The sequence below is a fragment of the Theropithecus gelada genome, chromosome 20 (assembly GCF_003255815.1).
Source record: "Theropithecus gelada isolate Dixy chromosome 20, Tgel_1.0, whole genome shotgun sequence".
NCBI lineage: Eukaryota > Metazoa > Chordata > Mammalia > Primates > Cercopithecidae > Theropithecus > Theropithecus gelada.
Window position 1 is genome coordinate 27,433,328 of NC_037688.1, and position 22,065 is coordinate 27,455,392.

The 22,065-nt window shown below is 40.5% G+C and overlaps 1 protein-coding gene across 4 annotated transcripts in view; it reads left to right on the plus strand.

The window, feature by feature from the left end:
* The first annotated feature begins 2,077 nt into the window (after nucleotides 1-2,077).
* Nucleotides 2,078-22,065, plus strand: part of NFAT5 (nuclear factor of activated T cells 5) — a 132,913-nt gene continuing 112,925 nt past the window's right edge. For 2 of the 4 annotated variants that reach the window (XM_025371415.1, XM_025371416.1), the window contains exons 1-2: nucleotides 2,078-2,479; nucleotides 4,513-4,566. In XM_025371415.1, the coding sequence (XP_025227200.1) occupies nucleotides 2,407-2,479; nucleotides 4,513-4,566 (127 nt within the window). In that variant the 5' untranslated portion in view covers nucleotides 2,078-2,406. The remainder of the gene's footprint in view (nucleotides 2,480-4,512; nucleotides 4,567-22,065) is intronic. The other 2 variants (XM_025371417.1, XM_025371418.1) reach the window with 2 other exon arrangements.

Below are 22,065 nucleotides of genomic sequence, written 5' to 3' on the forward strand. Positions count from 1 at the left end.
ATGCTTAATGCAGGACCTAACAAGGTGAGTGAGGCCTGAGCCCACAGAATCCCTCTCAGGGAATTCAGTTTAGGTCAAGTCACGCTTTGGTAGGCCTGTCTTCACTTTGCTCTTACCTAATCAGGGGAAATCTGATTAACATACACAACAAAGCCTCAATGGGGGAAAAAAAGTTCACAAAAGGGCAGAGAAGGATTGAGAGAAAAAAAGGAAGAGGCCTTGCCAGTTCTTGACTAGTTAATTAGGGTCAGAACCATACTGGGGATTTCCTATACCCTAAGTTTGTTAAGTGATTACATCGGTCTGGGGAAATGGGATCTGCTCAGAGTGATTCACTCAGTTTTCTTAGTATCGGGTGGTGAATTGCATTTCTTCTCCGCTACTAATGGATTGGGGGGTGGTGGTCTCCAAGAGGTGTGTTTACTCCAATTCAAAAGCTGTAGGATTTCAGTAAGCCTTGGCCTGTTGGGGAATGTGAGGTTTCAATCTTCCTCTCTCAAATGAGTGGGCTCTTATCAGTTATGAAGGGACTTCCCTTGGGACTTGTCACAACACCATACAGCGGAGATGGAAATTTGAGGGTAGTTTCTTGTTCTGCTTTGGCATCTTGGGGTGGCTTTGAAAAGCTTTCTGAACCTCTGACAAAAGAAAAATGTTCACAGGATTGATTACTACACAGAATTCAGTGAAGACAATTGGGCAACCTGAATCAACTGTTGAGATGGAAAGATAGGTGAGCTCTGATGACACATGTTTAAATTTTAGGTCTACAGGTAAAACTTTGTGAAGGGCCCTGCCTCAGCGACCTCTGTACTGGGCCCTCCTTTGCAGAGAGCTTCTTACCCCAACCCTAGCACTCCAGGTCCCGAGAATTGCTCAATCTCATGGGAAAAAGCCTCTATAATTATATATATATGTATATGTGCGTGTGTGTATATACACATACACACACATATTACAACAGACTGATTTTCATGATTTGTAACTATCTTTGTAGACAAAAAACAAAGAAACCAATTCGAATAGCTTAACCTTGCCCACGTGGCTACTGGCATCAGTATTCCACACAAGATTAAAATTACTTTCCAAGACGTACACCCTGTACTCCAGTTGATATTTCAATAACTCGATTAAAAATTTCTCAGAAGTCTATTAGAATCAGGAAACGCTCTGCGGTGTGGGTGAGGATTTTAAATTTTTGCAACGGAAACTTTTGGCTCCACGAACAGAAGAGCAAGAGCAAAAACTCAATTAAACGCGTTCTTCCTCCATCCTTGCCTAATACAAAAGTTAAAAAAAAAAAAAAGAAAGAAAAAAGAAAAACTGTTTGGGTGAGTGGCGCTGAGGTTTGCTTTTTACTTTTTATTTTTCCTCTAAAACAGCCAGGTGGATTCACATGATCCAATTTTTAAATTGTGTTCTATGTCCCACTCCGAATAACCCGGATGCCCCAGCACAATCAGAGAGACCGTTTTATTAAAAAAATGTCAGTCTCCAAAGGTGGGAGGGGAGTGTTGGGGGAGAAAGTACTTTAATTAAAAATCAATAACTCGAGGTTTTTGGGATACCGTTTGCCATTTCCTAATTAAGAAATGGGTTTGACAGTCCCTTTGTAGACACTGCTATGAAAACCCCAAAGGGTTGGTGGCTGTCCGGGCGATGACACTCCGGCCCCCTGCGAGACCCTGGGCCAGCCAGGCCCGTCCATAGCCGGCCTCTGGGGTCCGTCCCCGGCTCGCGCGGACACCTCGCTTCCCCCGGCTCTGTCTCCTGCGCTCGGTTCGGCGCGGGGCTGGCCGCCTCAGGCTCGCCGCCACCAGGTCGTTGCAAATACCTTTTCCCTCCCCGGGGCCCCAGCGCGCGGCCACCTCCCAACCTCCCTCCCACTCTGGCAGCGAGGCCCTTCCCCGGCTCGGGAACAGCAACCCGGGCAGCGGCGGCAGGAAGCGAGGCCCTTGTTGCTGCTGTTCCCTGGCGCGCCTCCCCGCCCTCCGGGGGCCGCCGCGGCTCTTCCGCGCTCCCGGGCGCCCCCCCTCCGCGCCTGCGCCGTGCCCCACGGGGGGCGGGGCTCAGATTCCTGTCAGCGGCGGCGGCGGTGGCGGCGACCGTCAGTTTTCGCTGAGGAGAAGCACGAAACGGACCCTTTGGCTCTCTCCCTTCCCCTTCCCCGCCCTGAACCCTCTCCTGGCCACCGAGAATCAGTCCCCGTGGAGTTCACCCTCCACCTCGCCATCGTTTCCTCGGTCCTCGGCCCGGTGGAAGTCACTACCCTCGAGGAGGAGGCAGCTGCAGCCGCCCTCGCCTCGTCGCCCCCGGTTCGGTGCCCGCGGTCTCGGAGAGGAGGTGCCGCCGCCACCGCCGCTCCCCCCCTCCCGCTGCCCTCGGGCCGGGCTGGGTCGAGCTGCGATGCCCTCGGACTTCATCTCATTGCTCAGCGCGGACCTAGACCTGGAATCGCCCAAGTCCCTGTACTCGCGAGGTGAGTCAGGCTGGGGGGTGGGGCGTGGGGGCGGGGAGACAGGGCCGGGGAAGGCGAGGGGTCCCCGTCGGAGCCCGGGGCCGCTGAGCCGCGATCCCGATGGCTTCTCTGGCCGGAGCGGGCAGAGGCCGAAGGGGACGGGGTGACGGTGGAGGGGGCGGGCGGAGCAGTGGCGGCCCCTCCCCCGCGGAGCCGCCGGCCGCTCGGGGCCCAGATTCCGTCGGCCCCCGGGGCTCTGCGGCATCGGTCGCTCCCAGCCGCTCTCAGCCCGTCCGGCCCCGCCAGGCTCCGCGAGCCGCCGGCCCCGGCCTCCCGGGCTCGGGGATGGCCCCACACTGGGCCCCGCTTTGGGGCCACCGCGATCGGGTCGCCGCGTATTCTCTTACCGGCACCCTCCTCCCCAGCAAAGTTGCCCCCAAGCGGGCGGCGTGGCCTGGAGCCGGTTCTGGGTGCAGGGTCACCATTTTCCTCCCCTTCCAGCTTGTTTGTGCGCCGTCGTTCCACCCCCTCTCCCTCCGGCCTAGTCCACTCCCTCCCCATGTTGGGACAGCCCCCCTCGACCAGGCGTTCTTCCTTTCCTCGTCATCTTCTTGCTGGAAAGGGCCCGAATTTTTTTTTTTTCTCTTCCCACCTCCGTGGCATTCTAATTACTTCTCCCTTCTCCTTTACAAAGATGGGGGTGCCCTCTCTGGATTGGTTTTATTCCTCTCCTCTCCCAGGAGGACCAGCCCAGGCACAGACGCTGTCCTTTGAGAATTTTCTCTGCTTTTCTGTTCAAAGGCTGGTTGCAGGAGGGAGCTCAGGACAGAGATTTTTCATTTAAGAACTCTTTTGGCTAAGGCCTGCAGGGGATTCCCAGCATCTGAAATATTAGCACTGGAGCAGATCTCTACTCAGGTGAAATTCCTATACTGGACACCACAAGAATGTGTCAGAACAGGTTCCCTGTGCAAGGGGCATCAAAACCAAAATACTCCCACTGCGCTCTTCACCGCTTTTTAAACCACCGGGAGGGGGCAAAAGACGTAACTGGGTTGTTAACTATTCATTTCAGCGTATGAAGAAAAAAAATGTAGGTGTTTCTTCTGCTTTTGGTTTGATGTATCCATCCGTTTGCTTATTCCACCCCCTCCAAAAAAGGGACTTCACCTTCATACTAGTGTATCTAAATTGTTTAAGTGAGTCAGAGTGAGATGGTTTACTCTGAAAGGTACTGGACTTTACAGACTGACCATTGATTTTGTACACAGAGTCCTACTTAGTAACTGTAGCCACTGTCTGTTGCTCCAGTGACTTTAGTTGGCAGCCACCATCCTGTAGGTTGTTTTCTGGGCAACATTACCTGAAGTACTTTAGAAATATTGTAGTTTTGAATGTCAAAAAAAAAAAAAAAAAAGGCATATCAAGAGATGATTCTTAAAGCAGGGCTAATGTGTTAGAATTGAATGCTAAAAATAGTCAAGACATTAACACCATTTGGGCAGTAATCATCAGATAATTTTCCATGAAACATACTTTATGAAAATCTAAGTTTAGCTTAGAGTCCAATATAGAGACAATTCAGCCTCTTTTGCGGGGAATATATTTACAAATATGGGCTTTAGCGCTTAAAAATACATTGCAGTTGGCCGGGCGCGGTGGCTCGTGCCTTTATTCCCAGTACTTTGGGAGGCCGAGGCAGTTGGATCACCTGAGGTTGGGAGTTCAAGACCAGCCTGACCAACATGGAGAAACCCCGTCACCACTAAAAATACAAAATTAGCTGGGCGTGGTGGCGCATGCCTGTAATCCCAGCTACTCGGGAGGCTGAGGCAGGAGAACCGCTTGAACCTGGGAGACGGAGGATGTGGTGAGCTGAGATCCTGCCATTGCACTCCAGCCTGAGCAACAAGAACGAAACTCCGTCCCCACCCCCCCCCCAACAAAATATATATATATACACACATTGCCGTTATATAAGAGATGTATGCTATCCTTGGCATTTTTTTCCTCATTCAGCATAAAAAGTACGTAATGCTTTTTGTGTTTTTCAGATTCTCTGAAGTTACACCCATCACAGAATTTTCATAGAGCTGGACTATTGGAAGGTCAGCAAAGTACCATTTTAAAGCATATTGTGTTAGTATGCAAAGGTTTCTCTGAAATGGAGTTTAAATGGGAAAGTATGAAACTTTGCAAACTCACACAATGTCGTTTTCTCCTTAAGAGTCTGATCCTTCTTTTAGAGCAGCTGAATGTTTCAATGGATTTTGTTGCTGCGTTTGATGTGCTTGTTGGCTATTATATCTGCTTTGAGAAACATTGAAAAAAAATCATTTTAAATTATGTGTTGAGTGTTCTACTTTAGAATTCCAGACCTTCATTTTAGCTTTTTATACACAAAATAGAATGTGAAAAGGCCCAAACATTAACATGAATATAAAAGAGTGACACCAAACACATAATTAGTTTGAAAATTCAGAATTTAGAACATTTATATGCTGAGCATTTCAAAATGATATGTTAATTATTTATTGCAAAATCATTGATGCCATTACTACTGAATTATACTTAAGGGTAAGGAAAGCCAAGTAATAGTGATTATGATTGAGCTGTGCTTAGAAGAAGGGGTTTTAGAAAGTTCTGGAAATGTTAATAGAGTTTGTAGATTAGTTTAAACAGCTTACACTTACTTTAGACAACTTTTGGCTTTGTGTGTGTATGTGTGTGTGTTATAACATTTTAAGACAAAATATTCTGTGTTTTTGTAGATTTTGAAGTGATTTCACATATATCATCTTTAAATCTTTATAATTCTGGAATTGGACAGCAAAGATATTAATTTCCCCATTGTAGAGAAGAGAAACTGAGGCTGAAATTAAGAAACCAAAAAAAAAAAAGAAAGTGAAAAAAGTCTCACAGTAGAAGAAATAATACTTTCTGCATTCGCGTTAGTGTTCTTTATCCAGAGCCAAGCGACCATCGTGAAATACACATGTAACCAGTAACAAACATTTTATGGTCTACTTTAAAAAGGCCCTAAATATTTAAGTTTGACTTGAGAAGATTTTTGCCTCCCATGGAGGTAGTCTGGGATAGCGGGGGGGAAAGTGGGTTTTGTAGTTGAGCTTAAATTTGAATACCAACTTAGCTACTTATTAGTTCTATGACTTTGGGCAAGGGATTTTACCTCTCTAAACTTTAATATTCTTCCTGTTAAAATGTAGCTGTCTCTTAAATTTAGTGAGCCAATGTGTATTAAATTGCCTAGTATAGCGTCTAGCTTAATTAATGTTAGTTTTGTCCTTTAGTATCAGCTAAATTTTTTTAACAGTATAATTTAGAGCATATAAAATGTTCTCAAATTAATAATTGGTTATATTTGTTTTGTACATATAAGCATCCCATAGATACAAATTAGTATGAAAATCAAATATTTTTAAAACTACAATTTGAAGTGAGAAATTTTTAGCAGTGTTTCTTAGTGAAGCAGATTTCTGATTTTTATTCGTATTCAATTTGTGACCATGTTGTAGAGACATATTTGTCTGTACAAACCCATCCCATTTCCTGGGCAACAAACCATAGAGTGTCATAATCATAGAGATGATCAGGGAGGAGAAAGACATGAAAAAAAAATGAGTGTTAATTATTTAAGCAAATATTTTTAGTGAGCTGATGGAAATACAACCATTTAGCATGTTTATTTACATGTTTATGCCTAAATACTTTTGTTAATTTTTCATTTTAGTTAAGAGGATTCTCAATTATTTAAAGTAAGGCTACCCTTTTGGAAATTATATATAAAATATAACATGTATAAGTATCAATTATGTCATGTCCTTTAAAATTTTTTGAGATAGGGAGTCTTAAAGAAGTTGTTTGCTTCTGTAATGAAGTGTCTAATCTCTGCCACCTTGTTGCTATTTCTTTTTTGTTATTGACATTTTAAAGAATATATAAAGTAGAGAGAATAAAATAATGAACCCCCATATACCTATCACCACAGTTTCACCATTATCAATCTAATCTTGTTTCTTTTATCCCTCCTTCTCTCCCAAGCTGGATTATTTTAAAACAAATATCAAGCATCATATCACTTCATATATAAATATTTCTGTATGACAGTGAGTTATTTCTTATATTAATTTTTAATTACTCTATTTTATTCCAAGAAATAGTTTATAAATTATTTCTTGGAATATTCTAGTTTATTTCAGCAAAGTCTCTTGTGACTCTCCTGCCCTCTTTTCAAAATAGAGTACTGCAGGAGGCTACTGCTTCTAGTATATAGTGTATTCTATAACCCATGTTAAAATTGTAGGCCATGCTGCTAGATTTGAGTTCAAATTATTGCTCTGACATTTACTTGTATGGCCTTGGCCTAATAATTTAATCTTTTTTGCTTCAGTTTTCTCATCTTTAAATGGGAGCAATAACAGTGCCTCATCCTAGGTTTTTGTGAAGATTATTTGAGGCAAATTCATGTAAAGCATTTAATTTAGCACATAGTAAGTGCTCAGTAAATGTTAGCTAAAGTTAAAAAATTTTAAACAACTAAATGCTAGCTATAGAGTGCTTACTGTGTGCCAAGAAACTTTACAAATAAGAACTCCTAAGGTGGGCAGATCACTTGAGGTCAGGAGTTTGAGACCAGCCTGGCTAACATGGTAAAACCCCATCTCTACTAAAAATACAAAAAAAAATTAGCCAGGCATGGTGGCACACACCTGTAATACCAACTACACGGGATGCTGAGGCAGGAGAATCCCTTGAACATGGGAGGCGGAGGTTGTGGTGAGCCGAGATCACTCCACTGAACTCCAGCCTGGGTGACAGTGAGACTCTGTCTCAAAAAAAGCAAAAAACAAAAAGCAAACAAACAAACAAAAAAGAACTCAATGAATTCTCCTGACTACCTTTTGAGATGGTTATTATTATCCCACTTTAGAGATGAGCAACTGAAGATATAGGGAGCTTCAGTAACTCACCCAGAGTCACAAGCTAGTAAATTGTAGAACCAGGATTCCAATCCACATAGTCTCACTTTAGCCTAGGCTCTTAACTACTATGCTATACTAACTACCAATGGTATATGCTATCAAGTTCTGTGTAGTAATATTTATGTATGCATGTTTTACATCAGTAGTCTAGATTTTCATCTATTAATAGTATTTAAAAACTCGACCCAGAGTGAGGGGAATTTAAGTAATTGGTGTGATATAATTTTTTTTTTTTTATAGAATATATCTTTTCCAAATTTGATTTTTTTTGGGGGGAAACAGGTTGGAAAACCTGCATTTGGGTATTATTATTATTATTATTATTTTTTTTTTTTGAGACGGAGTCTTCGCTCTGTTGCCCAGGCTGGAGTGCAGTGGCATGATCTCGGCTCACTGCAAGCTCTGTCTCCTGGGTTCACACCATTCTCCTGTCTCGGCCTCCCGAGTAGCAGGGACTACAGGCAACTGCCACCACACCAGGCTAATTTTTTTTGTATTTTTTAGTAGAGACGGGGTTTCACTGTATTAGCCAGGATGGTCTCGATCTCTCGACCTCGTGATCCACCCGCCTTGGCCTCCCAGAGTGCTGGGATTACAGGCGTGAGCCACCGCATCCGGCCTGCACTTGGGTATTATTAAACTTTAGAAGTAGATTCAAAATGTCTACTGTTCGACTGAGTTTGCATTTAACCTTCCTATCAAAACAGTGCTAGTCTTTCTTGCAACCACTTTTTAAATTTAATGTGATAATTGCCTGACAATGGGATAAGGGTCCTGGCTAATTAATTAATGTTATAATACACGGCCATTAAATGATGTTTCTGATAACCTCATAATTAACATGTGACACTCTTAATAAAATAAGTAAATAAAAATTATGCTGTTACAATTATATTCAAAGTAACTTGTATTACAAAAATCCTGAACAAAAGTATACACCACAGATTTTTATTTTTCAATTCTATTTTGTATTTTCCTTTTTTAAAGAACATGGTTTATATATATATTTTAAAATAAAATGGTTTGCCATTAGTAAGTTCAAATTCGAAGGCTAGGGTTCCTTTTTGAAGTGCCTGGGAAAAAAATTCAGCTGCAGAGAAAAGGCGCCATTTGTTATACATTCTATAATGAAAACTATTCATTTTGACAAATGAAAAACTAAGATAGAAATGAAACTGAATGAATCATTCTAGAAATAGAGAAATATAAGATTATAGAAAAATCATAGATAAAACAGGAAAAATAAGAATATAAGCAAATTGGAAAAATAGATAAATATAAACAATAGATTTAACAATTTTAATGATTTTAAAAGCATGCGTTAAGAGATTATATGATGTATCAAATGAAAGAAACGGTTAAATAAGACCTAAATGCTGATCTGATACAATCTTTGTTACTTATTTATCAGTCTCACTTTATTGCCAGGCTGGAGTGCAGTGGCGGGATCTTGGCTCACTGCAACCTCCGCCTTGAACTCCCGAGTTTAAGTTATTCTCCTGCCTCAGCCTCCTGAGTAGCTGGGACTACAGAGGCGCAACACTATGCCCAGCTAATTTTTGTATTTTTAGTAGAGACAGGGTTTCACCATGTTGGCCAGGATGGTCTTGATCCCTTGACCTCATGATCCACCCTCCACAGCCTTCCAAAGTGCTAGGATTACAGGCATGTGCCACTGCATCTGGCCACAATCTTTGTTTAAATTAAACATTTAAGACCAGAAGATTTTTAAAAGAAAATGTGAAATATGACAATGAGGAGAAAATAAACGATGATTTTTTGTTTACTACTGCTAATCTATTTGATATGGTACCATCCAGAATTATACTTTATAGTGCAAAAATGGAAAATCCTAAACATAGTAGCAATGTTTTATTGACTTTATAGAATATTTCTGATTTATATATCTTCCTAGGGCCCTTGTTATATCATAGTTAGATCATAAATGCCTGTAATATTTTATGTATGAAGATACCTTTTTGGAAAGGATTTTTTGAAAACTTTGAACATGAAAAATAATCTATTGAATTCTTTTCTTGTTTAGTATCTAATAATCTCTATGGATCTATGTCTAGTAAACTAAAAGTATTATGGAAGTAATGAAGTTCAAACATGTCAAAACTCATACCTAGTTCATCCCAGCTTCTTGTCTTTAGATCCATCTCTCTGATTGCTTACCATCTGTTTTTGTGTCCCCTCCTGAACTCTGCTTTCATTATTTTCACTCAATACTAGAATTCTATTGCTTATTTAAAATAGAAGGATATAAATTCATATCTTTTTTTTTTTTTTTTTCTGAGGTGGAGTCTCGCTCTGTTGCCCAGACTGGAGTGCAGTGACGTGGTCTTGGCTCACTGCAAGCTCTGCCTCCTGGGTTCATGCCATTCTCCTGCCTCAGCCTCCCGAGTAGCTGGGACTACAGGCGCCTGCCACCACACCTGGCTAATTTTTTGTATTTTAGTAGAGATGGGGTTTCACCATGTTAGCCAGGATGGTCTCGATCTCCTGACCTCGTGATCTGCCCGCCTCGGCCTCCCAAAGTGCTGGGATTACAGGCGTGAGCCACTGCACCCTGCCATAAATTCATATTCTAATCAGGTGGTTCTTGACCTGCTTTTAATTTACTCTTGACTCTAATTATTCCAGGAGTCCCCTAAAATTTCAAAGTGGTAGTTCAGAAAAACATTTCCTAGTGTGATTAGTATTATGTATAAAAAACAGCCGTTTTTTTTGTTTGTTTGTTTGTTTTTTTGAGATAGAGTTTCGCTCTTGTTGCCTAGGCTGGAGTGCCATGGCGCAATCTCAGCTCACCGCAACCTCTGCCTGTGGGTTCAAGCAATTCTCTTGCCTCAGCCTCCCAAGTAGCTGGGATTACAAGCGTGCGCCACCACACCCAGCTAATTTTGTATTTTTATTAGAGATGGGATTTCTCCATGTTGGTCAGGCTGGTCTCAAACTCCCAACCTCAGGTGATCCACCTGCCTCTGCCCCGCAAAGTGCTGGGATTACAGGCGTGAGCCAATGCACCTGGCCAAAACAGCCACTTTTATATGAAAAAGTTGACTCCTTAGATTATATTTTATATTAAGAGTAACTAGAAAAAAACAAAGATCAGCCGGGCGCGGTGGCTCAAGCCTGTAATCCCAGCACTTTGGGAGGCTGAGATGGGCGGATCACAAGGTCAGGAGATCGAGACCATCCTGGCTAACACGGTGAAACCCTGTCTCTACTAAAAAATACAAAAAACTAGCCGGGCGAGGTGGCGGGCGCCTGTGGTCCCAGCTACTCCGGAGGCTGAGGCAGGAGAATGGCGTAAACCCGGGAGGCGGAGCTTGCAGTGAGCTGAGATCCGGCCACTGCACTCCAGCCTGGGCGACAGAGCCAGACTGTCTCAAAAAAAAAACAAAAAAAACAAAGATCAGATTAATCAGAGAGATCAGTTAGGCTTGATTATTCAGTGGCATAGAATACAGACCTGTTAACTTTAGAGAGGTAAGACATTTTTCAATAGAAATATTGCTTATTAATTTATATTATTGTCTTTTCTTGCTGTGGCTAATATTTTATTTCAAGTTACACAAAAAAGGTTCCTGTGTCTTGTTTGCTTTTGTGTTAATAAAAGTCAAGGTTAAATAAACTAACAGAGTATAAGACCAGTGATAATTATGTACTTGAGTGAAAAGGTAGAGATTTCCCTTATGAGTTAACTACAGATAATGGATCTAGCTTTCAGATATAAATAAACTTGATATAATAAAGTATATATATATTTAATGATTTGAACTGAACATTTGTTACATGAGAGTTCAGTTACTTTTATTTGTTCTTAATAGCTTTCGAAAAATATATACTTCTCTCTTTTTTTGGAGGGGGTTTTGAAACAGAGTCATGCTCTGTCGCCCAGGCTGGAGTGCAGTGGCACAATCTTGGCTTACTGCAACCTCTGCCTTCCGGGTTCAAGCAATTCTCCCACCAGAGCCTCCCAAGTAGCTGGGATTACAGGCGCGCACCACCATGCCCAGCTAATTTTTTGTATTGTTTTAGTAGAGTTGGGGTTTAACCCTGTTGGCCAGGATGGTCTCGAACTCCTGACCTTGAGTGATCTGCCTGCCTCAGCCTCCCAAAGTGCTGGGATTACAGGCATGAGCCACTGTGCCTGGCCCATTCTCTTTTATTTTTAATATTTGTGTGGTATATATGTGATCATCATTATTGCTTCCCACCCATGAATGTTTATCACTTTTTCATCCAGGAAACATTATGATTAGTCTTTTACTGAATTTGGTATTTAGTTTTGAAGATGAGAGAAGAACAGAAAAGTTTCTAATAGTGAGCTAAGTTGTTGATTATACTTATTTATTTATTTATTTTGAGACGGTGTCTCTCTGTTGCTTAGGCTAGAGTATAGTGGTGCGATCTCGACTCACTGCAACCTCCGCCTTGCGGGTTCAAGCAATTCTCCTGCCTCAGCCTCCTGAGTAGCTGGACTACAGGCATGCGCCACCATGCCCAGCTAATTTTTGTGTTTTTAGTAGAGATGAAGTTTCACCATATTGGTCAGGCTGGTCTTGAACTCCTGACCTTGTGATCCGCCTGCCTCAGCCTCCCAAAGTGCTGGGATTACAGGTGTGAGCCACTACGCCAGGCTGATTATGCTTATCTTTATAAAATTATGTTTTACAGGAGGCTGAGGTGGGAGGATCATCTGAGCCCAAGAGGTCAAGGCTGCAGTGAGCCTGCAGGATCATGGGATCTTGCCACTGCACTCCAGCCTGGGCAACAGAGCAAGACCCTGTCTTAAAAATAATAATAATAAAATAAATAAAGCAAGAGAAGAAAAAAAATTAGTTTTAATTTAAAAAGTCTACTTGAAGCAATCTTTGTAGGACATGCTAGTCAAAAGAATAAATTCAGTGTTAGTAATAATTGAAAACCTTTTTTGAGCAATTTATATGTCAAGCAGTTTATGTTTAACAGCATTTTACATATATTTTTCACATTTAATTCTTAGAAAAATCCTGCGATGTAGTACCAGTATCCCTATTTCATAAATGAGCAAACTGAGGTACGGAGGGATCCACTAATTTTCCCAAGAGCACGTATCTTGTGGATGAGGCTGGAATTTGAACTTCACCAGTTTTACTCCAGAGTTGTGAGATTATTTTGACTGTCTTACATTCAGTAAGAACATTTGAGGCTAGGCGCGGTGGCTCACGCCTGTAATCCCAGCACTTTGGGAGGCCGAGGCTGGCGGATCACGAGGTCAGGAGATCGAGACCATCCTGGCCAACACGGTGAAACCCCTTCTCTACTAAAAAATACAAAAAAATTAGCCGGGCATGGTGGCGGGCGCCTGTAGTCCCAGCTACTTGAGAGGCTGAGGTAGGAGAATGGCGTGAACCTGGCAGGTGGAGCTTGCAGTGAGCGGAGATCGCACCACTGCACTCCAGCCTGGGTGACAGAGTGAGACTCCATCTCAAAAAAAAAAAAAAAAAAAAAGAACATTTGAAATTGGCGTTTATACTTTGGGCCTTAATAAGATTACACCATTGTTCAGATGGTATAAAAAGAATGCTTTGTGTAGGATTCTTTAGCTAAGCAGCTTCCATAAAGTAATGAGACAAATTTTATAAGCCACATACAAAAATCCATAAAGAATATGATTATGACCCTTTTGGGGAAGATTTTGACACTCCAAATTAGCAAATCATTGCCTGACTTTGGTGAGTGTCTTTAACATTTAGATGAAGCAGGTGGCTGATCAAAACACCTATGTTGGCCTAGCTCAGTGGCTCCCGCCTGTAATCCTAGCACTTTGGGAGGCTGAGGTGAGGGATCACTTGAACTCACGAGTTCAAGATCAGCCTAGGCAATGTAGCGAAACCCCCTCTCTACAACAATTAGCCAAGGATGGTGATATGCACCTGTTGTCCCAGCTACTTGGGAGGCAGACTGAGGTGAGAGGATCACATGAGCCCAGGAGGTCGAGAAACACCTCTGTCCTGGCTGATGATGGGACTCAGAAGTGAAAAGTAGGAGAAGGCTAAGCAGAAGCCACCACCTAAGGAGAATTACTTTAGAAATGAAGGTGCCATAGGGCTCTTGATTTCTTTGGCAGGAGTTTTATGGAAGCACGGATGCCATTGTTCCCTATTTCTGCTAGTATGTTTCAGAGACAAAGTAAATTCAGGAAGAGATGAGCAACAGAAGAAATAGTACTAATGTGAGCTATATGAATAGTGGTATTTTGCATAGAGCCCTTATTAATTTACTTTGGTTCTTTCCGCTTTGTCTTTTTTAATCTGCCCCTTTCACCCCATGTATCCATTTTCTCATGATAGTCTATACATTTTGTTGTTCTGCTATCGCATCTTGTATCCTTTCTCTATTTCCCTTCTTCTGAAAAACAAGCCTCTATAAAGGAGGTTTGCTATTGTAAATTGTAGTTTACAAGTTAACCCTCCCCCTGTAGTTTAGTCTCTTCTAATAAGCTGTAAGCAACATGGGCCAGAACCTATGTGTAAATTCATCTTGAGTGAATGAATAAACAACACTATTATGGCTAAGTAGCCTATACTTGCGTATATATATGAAAAATATATGCTTGGCTATATTATAGAATAATACAGGAATCTATAAAGGAACAAACAGTTTTTTACCTTTATACCCAGTTTTTAAAATACTGTGTTCCCTTTTAGAAGGTTGTGGTCGTTGAACGACAACAAAAAGGTAAAGAGTACACACTGTTTAGACCCATTTATGTGAGATTCTTTAAAAGACAAACCTAATCTATGGTAAGAAAAAGCAGATCAGTAGTTGCCTGGGGCTGGAGTGGGCAGAATTAACTACAGCGGACCAGAAGGTAGCTTTACCAAATGATTGAAATCTTCTCTGTCTTGACCATGGTGATTACACAAACATACATACTTTTTTAAAAAGTCATGGAACATTTAAAATGGGTGCACTTCGATACTTCTATAAAGGATATGGGTTATTTATATTCTGCCACTGCACTCCAGCCTGGGCAACAGAAGAAATAGTATTAATGTAAGCTATATGAATAGTGATATTTTGCTATTTTGGGAAGCGGAGGTGGGAGGATCACTTGAACCAAGGAGGTAGAGGATGCAGTGAGCAGAGATCGTGCCACTGCCCTGCAGCCTGGGTGACAGTGAGACCCTGTCTCAAAAAAAAAAAGATTTTTTTTTTTTACCTGTACTGAACACGTACAGGCTTCTTTTTCTTGTTCTTATTCCCTAAATAATGCAGTATAACAGCTATTTATTTATGTAGCACCTATGTTGTGTTAGGTAGAAGTAATCTAGAGATGTTTTAAAGTATATAGGAGGATGTGCATAGGTTATATGCAAATACAAAACCATTTTATATTAGGGACTTGAGCATCCGAAAATTTTGTGGGAAGTCCTGCAACCCATCTCCAACAGATACCAAGGGACAACTGTACTCTGATATATAGTTTCTACAGTTAAGCATAAAGGTGAAAGCAGAATGTGAGTTTTTGGTCCCTTACAAGTGAGTACTATCTTGTGTTTAACTATGTATCATAAACACTAATTTTGAGTAAAATTCAGATGTGCCCATAATCATACATATACTGTATTCTGTATAGCTAGTTTGAGACATTAGGCATTAACATGCTTTTATTAGCAATGCAATAGAAGACTTAAATATTTGTTGGTAGAAGACTGATTACATAACTCAAATTATTTGTTTGAATTAAAGTTTTCATTACTGTCATCTAAGTCAATAAAACACATGTTTAAGTGTGTCCTATGGCAGTGACCATAAGCCAAACATAGACTGAAGCCAACAAATAGCTATCCTTTACAATGGAGTTGTGAATTTGTTAATGTTTTTCTTTTCTCCAATAAGTAGCAACTTGTTGTTGGATTGTTATTCTGAAACACTGAAACAAAGATTTTACTTGAAAAAAATACGGTAAAATGGAATGAATGATAAATTAATGTTCCCAAATGTCAATATTCAACTTCTAAACACCTTGTTAATTGACATTTGTAAGAACTTTAGAAACACTATAAAAGTTTAATCTGAATAAGTTTTTTTTTTTTTTTTTTGAGCCAGAGTCTCACTCTGTTGCCCAGGCTTGAGTGGAGTGGTATGATCTCAGCTCCCTGCAACCTCTGCCTCCCAGGCTCAAGTGATTCTCCTGCTTCAGCCTCCCAAGTAGCTAGGACTACAGGCCTGCGCCACCACACCTGGCTAACTTTTTATATTTTTAGCAGAGACAAGGTTTCACCATATTGGCCGGACTGGTCTCGAACTCTTGACCTCATGATCTGCCTGCCTCAGCCTCCCAAAGTACTTGGATTACAGGCACAAGCCACTGTACCTGGCCATAAGTTTTAATAAAATTATATTGTGAACTCCAAGACATTTTTCTGTATTCTTTTTTGTGTCTATTATTAAATTATATTCTCTAGAATATTGGGCTAACATAGGGTGAATGGATGGGAAAATAAACACAGATGTAATTTTATAATTATTTTTAAAGAACCTTTCATTTTCTTAATTTTTGCCTTTAATATTGAGTACGGGATGAGAATTTATATGTAATATTTGAATTATAGATGCTTTGGATAAAATGACTACTTAATTCTTTAAAAAACTAATTATTGCTTTTTTTTAAAAAAAAATTAGGTAATTAAGTAGTTGAAATACAGAATGTCATTAAGTTAACTAAATTACCACTATATTACAGTAAATACAAATAACATGCTTACAGTGTAAACTATGGTAAATAAAAACTAAAAAGACACTTCCTTGAAAGTATTTTTTAACCAAACTTCACAAGGATGGATGGAATTAACACCATAGATTCTGCGCAGAAAAATAATAGTGCATACTAAATTGAGAACAGACGCACAGAAATGCTATTTTTAGAAATTAAAAATGGTAAAGATGATAATAGGCAGATCAAAAGTCCCACATATTTATCAGGGTTGTAAATAAAAACCCAGTTCAAAAACATGCATTACTAACTGGCTGTGTGATTTTTAGGTAAGTTACTTAACCTTTCTGTGACTGTTTGTTCTTGTAAAATAGGGATAGTAGACTTATAGAACTGTAAGGAGGGTTAGATGGGTTAATATTTCTAAAGCATTTGGAATGGTGCTTGACACATAGTAAGTACTATATGAGTTCTTGTTAAATAAGCAAAATAAAAGTATGTATCCAGAGGAAAATTACTTGGCAAACATACTCAGAATGTAGCAAGAAACCAGGATTTTATTAGCATAAGCTTCAGAACAACTCAAGTGTGGCTACATTTACATTACATTACATATTAGTATAATATGTATTTTAATGGAATATGTATTTTAATATGTAATGTAATTACATTCATATACTTAATGTAGTAAGTCTTTTAATGTAATAAGTATTTTAATGTAATATGTATTTTAATTTAATGTGTATTTTAATATGTAATGTAATTAAATACATAATATTTATTACATATTAAAAGTTTAGGGCTGGGCGAGGTGGCTCCTGCCTGTAATCCCAGCACTTTGGGAGGCCATGGTGGGTGGATCACCTGAGATCAGGAGTTCAAGACCAGCCTGGGCAATACGGTGAAACTGCGTCTCTACTAAAAAATACAAAAACATTAGCTGGGCGTGGTGGTGTGTGCCTGTAGTCCCAGCTACTCAGGAGGCTGAGGCAGGAGAAATGCTTGAACCCAGGAGATGGAGGTTGGGGTAAGCCAAGATCTTGCCACTGCACTCCAGCCTGGGTGACAAGAGCGAAACTTAAAAAACTTAAAAAAAAAAAAAAGTTTAGGCATTTATAGCACTATATTGTGCAAGGTTTATCTCCCTAAAATACAAATCCAAACTTATCACTTGCCTAAATAATCCTTTACTGGTATCCACGGGCTTTAGGATGAAATCCAAATTCTTTTTTTTTTTTTTTTTTTGAGACAGAGTCTTGCTCTTGTTGCCCAGGCTGGAGTGCAGTGGTGTGATCTTGGCTCACATGAACTCTGCCTCTCCCTCCCATGTAGCTGCGATTACAGGCGCCCGCCACCACGCCCGGCTAATTTTTTGTATTTTTTTTAGTAGAGAAGGGGTTTCACCGTGTTGACCAGGATGGTCTCGATTTCCTGACCTCGTGATCCGCCTGCCTGGGCCTCCCAAAGAGCTGGGATTACAGGCATGAGCTGCCGCGCCCATCTGAAATCCAAATTCTTAAAACCTGGGTCCTGATTACCTTTCTTTTTTTTTTTTGAGACGGAGTCTCACTGTGTCCCCCAGGCTGGAGTACAGTGGCGTGATCTCGGCTCACTGCGAGCTTCGCCTCCCGGGTTCATGCCATTCTCCTGCCTCAGCCTCCTGAGTAGCTGGGACTACAGGCGCCCACTACTGCGCCCGGCTAATTTTTTGTATTTTTAGTAGAGACGGGGTTTCACCGTGGTCTCGATCTCCTGACCTTGTGATCCGCCCGTCTCGGCCTCCCAAAGTGCTGGGATTACAGGCGTGAGCCACCGCGCCCGGCCCTGATTACATTTCTTTAAAAAATTGAGAAAAAATTCAGTTAACAAAGTTCATTTTGTTTGTTTGTTTTGTTTTTGAGACAGGGCCTCACTCTGTTGCCCAGGCTGGGATGTAGTGGTGCGATCTTGGCTCACTGCAACCTCCGCCTCCCGGGTTCAAGTGATTCTCGTGCCTCGCCACCTGAGTAGCTGGGACTACAGGAGTGTGCCACCACACCAGGCTAATTTTTTGTATTTTTAGTAGAGGTGGGGTTTTGTTATGTTGGCTAGGGTGGTCTTGAACTCCTGGCCTCAAGTGATCTGCCTGCCTCAGCCTCCCAAAGTGCTTGGATTATAGGCATGAGCTACCGCGCCCCGCTAAAGTTAATCATTTTAACCATTTTAAAGTGTGCGATTCAGTGGTTTTTATATATTCAAATGTGGTGCAACCATCATCATTACACATTCTAGAACATTTTTATCATCTCTCCAAAGAAGGCCCCTACTATTAAGTAGTCGTTCTCTATTTGCCCCTTCCCTCAGGTGCTGGCAACCATTTGTTAACTTTCTGTCTCTATGGATTTGCCTGATTCTAGACATTTCATGTAAAAGGAATCCTACAATATGTGGTCTTTAGTGACTGGCTTGTTTGACTTAGGATAATATTTTCAAGTTCATCCATGTTATAGTATGCATCAGTAATTCATTCCTTTTTATTGCAGAATAGTATTCCATTTTATTGCAGAATAGTATTCCATTTTATGGCTATACCACATTTTGTTTATCCATTCATTAGTTGGTAAATATTTGTGTCATTTCCACATTTTGGCTGTCATGAACAATGCTGCTGTGAACATTCATGTACAAGTTTTTGTATAGATAGATGTTTTCATTTCTCTTGGGTCTGTCTATACATAGGAGTGGAATTACTGGGTCGTATGGTAACTATATTTAACTTTTTAAGAAACTGCCAAACTGCTTTCCATGATGGCTGTACCATTTTTTCATTTTTACCAGCAGTGTATGAGGGTTCTGATTTTTTCACATTTTTTGTCAGTACCTATCTTTTTTTTTTTTTTTTTTTGAGTCAGAGTATAGCTCTGTCACCCAGGCTGGAGTGCAGTGGCACGATCTCAGCTCACTGCAACCTCCGCCTCCTGGGTTCACGCTGTTCTCCTGCCTCAAACTCCCGAGCAGCTGGGACTACAGGCGTCTGCCACCACACCTGGCTAATTTTTTGTATTTTTAGTAGAGACAGGGTTTCACCATGCTAGCCAGGATGGTCTCGATCTCCTGACCTTGTGATCCACCCGCCTCGGCCTCCCAAAGTGCTGGGATTACAGGCATGAGCCCCCGCGCCTGGCCTCTATCTGTCTTTTTAATAAAGCCATCCTAGTGGGTATGAATTGGTATTTCTTGTGATTTTGAGTTAATTTCTCTGATGACTAATGATATTGAGCATCCTTTCATGTGATTACTAGACAGTAGTATTAATATATCTTTGGAGAAATGCCTATTCAAGGCTTTTGTGAACTTTTTATGATAAAAAAATTAAATATTATATATCAGGTACAACATGTTGTTTTGAAATATGTATACATTGGCTAATTTGAGCTTATTAATATATGCATTAACTTTTTTTGGTGAGAACACTTAAAATCTGTTTTCTTAGTGATTTTCAAGAATGTAATACATTGTTATTAATTTTTCTCGCTTTAAAATTGGGTTATTAGGCCGGGCGGGCGCAGTGGCTCATGCCTGTAGTCCCAGCACTTTGCGAAGCTGAGGAGGGCCAATCATTTGAGGTCAGGAGTTCGAGACCAGGCTGGGCAACATGGTGAAACCCCCATCTCTACTAAAAATATAAAAATTAGCTGGTGTGGTGGTGCATGCCTGTAATCCCAGCTGCTCAGGAGGCTGAGGCAGGAGAATTGTTTGAACTCAGGAGGGGGAGGTTGCAGTGAGCTGAGATCATGCACCTGTACTACAGCCTGAGTGACAGAGCGAGACTCTGTCTCAAATAAATAAGTAAATAAATAAAATAAAATAAAATTGGGTTATTTGTCATCTTATTCTTGAATTGTAAGAGTTCTTTATATATCCTGGATATAAGTCTTTTATCAGATATTTGATTTGCAAAAATTTTCTCCCACTCTCTGTGTTGGCTTCACATTCTTGGTAGTGTTACTTGATGCACAAATATTTTAATTTTGATAAAAGCCAATTTATTTTTCTTTGTTGCTCATGCTTTGGTGTCATATTTTAACAACTATTGTGTAGCCCAGGGTCACAGAGGTATACTTACGTTTTTTCCTAAGAACTTTATAATCTTCACTCTTACATTTAGGTCTTTGATCCATTTTGAGTTAATTTTGTATATCGTGTGAGGTAACAGCCTAACAGCTTCATTGTTTTTGCATGTGCGTATCTAGTTGCCTGAGCACTATTTGTTGAAAAGACTTGTTTCCCCATTGAATGGTCTTGGCACTCTTGTCAAAAATTAATTGGGCATAGTTGTATGGGTTGTTTTTGTTTTTTTCTTCTGGACTCTCAGTTCTATTCCATTTTGCTATATGTCTATCCTGTGTCAATACCATATTGTCTTAATTACTGTAGCTTTGTAGAAGTTTTGAAATTAGGAAGTGTGAACCTTCCAACTTTTTTTCTTTTATAGAATTGTTTTGGCTATTTAATGTCCCTTGAATTTTTATATAAATTTTAGGAACAACTTCTCAATTTCTGCAAAGAAGTCAGCTGTGATTTTAATAAGAATTATGTTGAATCTGTAGGCTAATCTGAGGAGTATTACCATCTTAATATTAAATATTTTTGTCCATGAACATGGGATGTCTTTTTATTTTTTTTTAGATCTTTATTTCAACAATTCTTTAAAAAATTTATTTATAAGTATTCTATTTGTTTTTAATCATTGTTTTTTAAGTGTTAATAAAATTATGGAAATGATTTGAAGAAAGGTTTGTCAGAATGTAGGAAAGCCTTTGTATTTATGATTTTCTTTTTTTAAGGGATGAGGTCTCATTCTGTCATCCTGGCTGCTGGAGTGTGGTGGCATGAGCATGAATCACTGCAGTCTTGAACTCATGGGCTAAAGCAATCCTCCTGCCTCAGCCTCCTGAGTAGCTGGGACTACTCAGTGTTTACAGGTGCATAACACCATGCCCAGCTAATTTAAAAAGAAAAAAAAAACATTGTAGGGACAGGTTCTTGTTCTGTTGCCCAGGCTGATCTTGAACTCTTGGCCTCAAGTGATCCTCTCATCTCATTCTTCCAAAGTGCTGGGAATACAGGCATGAGCCTCCAGGCCTAGCTGAGCTTTTGTATTTAAACACAAGATTATGCATGTGTTAAGGGAAAGAAACCTAGCATATGATAAAATCTGTAAAATATTAGAATCAGTCATAGGAGTAAAGCTGCAGTAAACCATAAAGAACGTCTAGTGAAGTCCAGTTTTACTTAGATATTTATACTGGATGGTAAGCTTCTTAAGGGCATTGACTATACGTTGCATTTTTGTAACACCTGGCACAAGTGCTTTGTATTTGAAAAGTTCTTGATATTTGTTGAATGAATGAGTAGATGAATGAATCCTACATCCAGAAAAGAAGGAAGGAAGGGTTTTGGAAGTTTGAGGACTGTGCTCTAGTTATATGCAACCATGTAGCAGGTTTCAGTTGGAATAATAATAATTGCATTAAAATAACTACAAATGGGGAACTAGGCCTTTAAAGACTTGGGGCCGGGGTGGTGGCTAACACCTGTAATCCTAGCACTTTGGGAGGCTGAGGTGGGTGGATCACTTGAGGTCAGCAGCATAAGACCAACACGATGAAACCATCTCTACTAAAAATACAAAAAAATTAGCTGGGTGTGGTGGTGCATGCCTGTAATCCCAGCTATTCGGGAAGTTGAGGCAGGAGAATCGGTTGAACTCTGGAGGGGGAGGTTGCAGCCAACCAAGATTGTGCCACTGTACTCTAGCCTGGGAGACACAGCAAGACTGTCTCCAAAAAAAAAAAAAAAAAAAAGAATTGGAACTATTTAATCTGTAAAGACAAGAATTTAGATAAATAAGA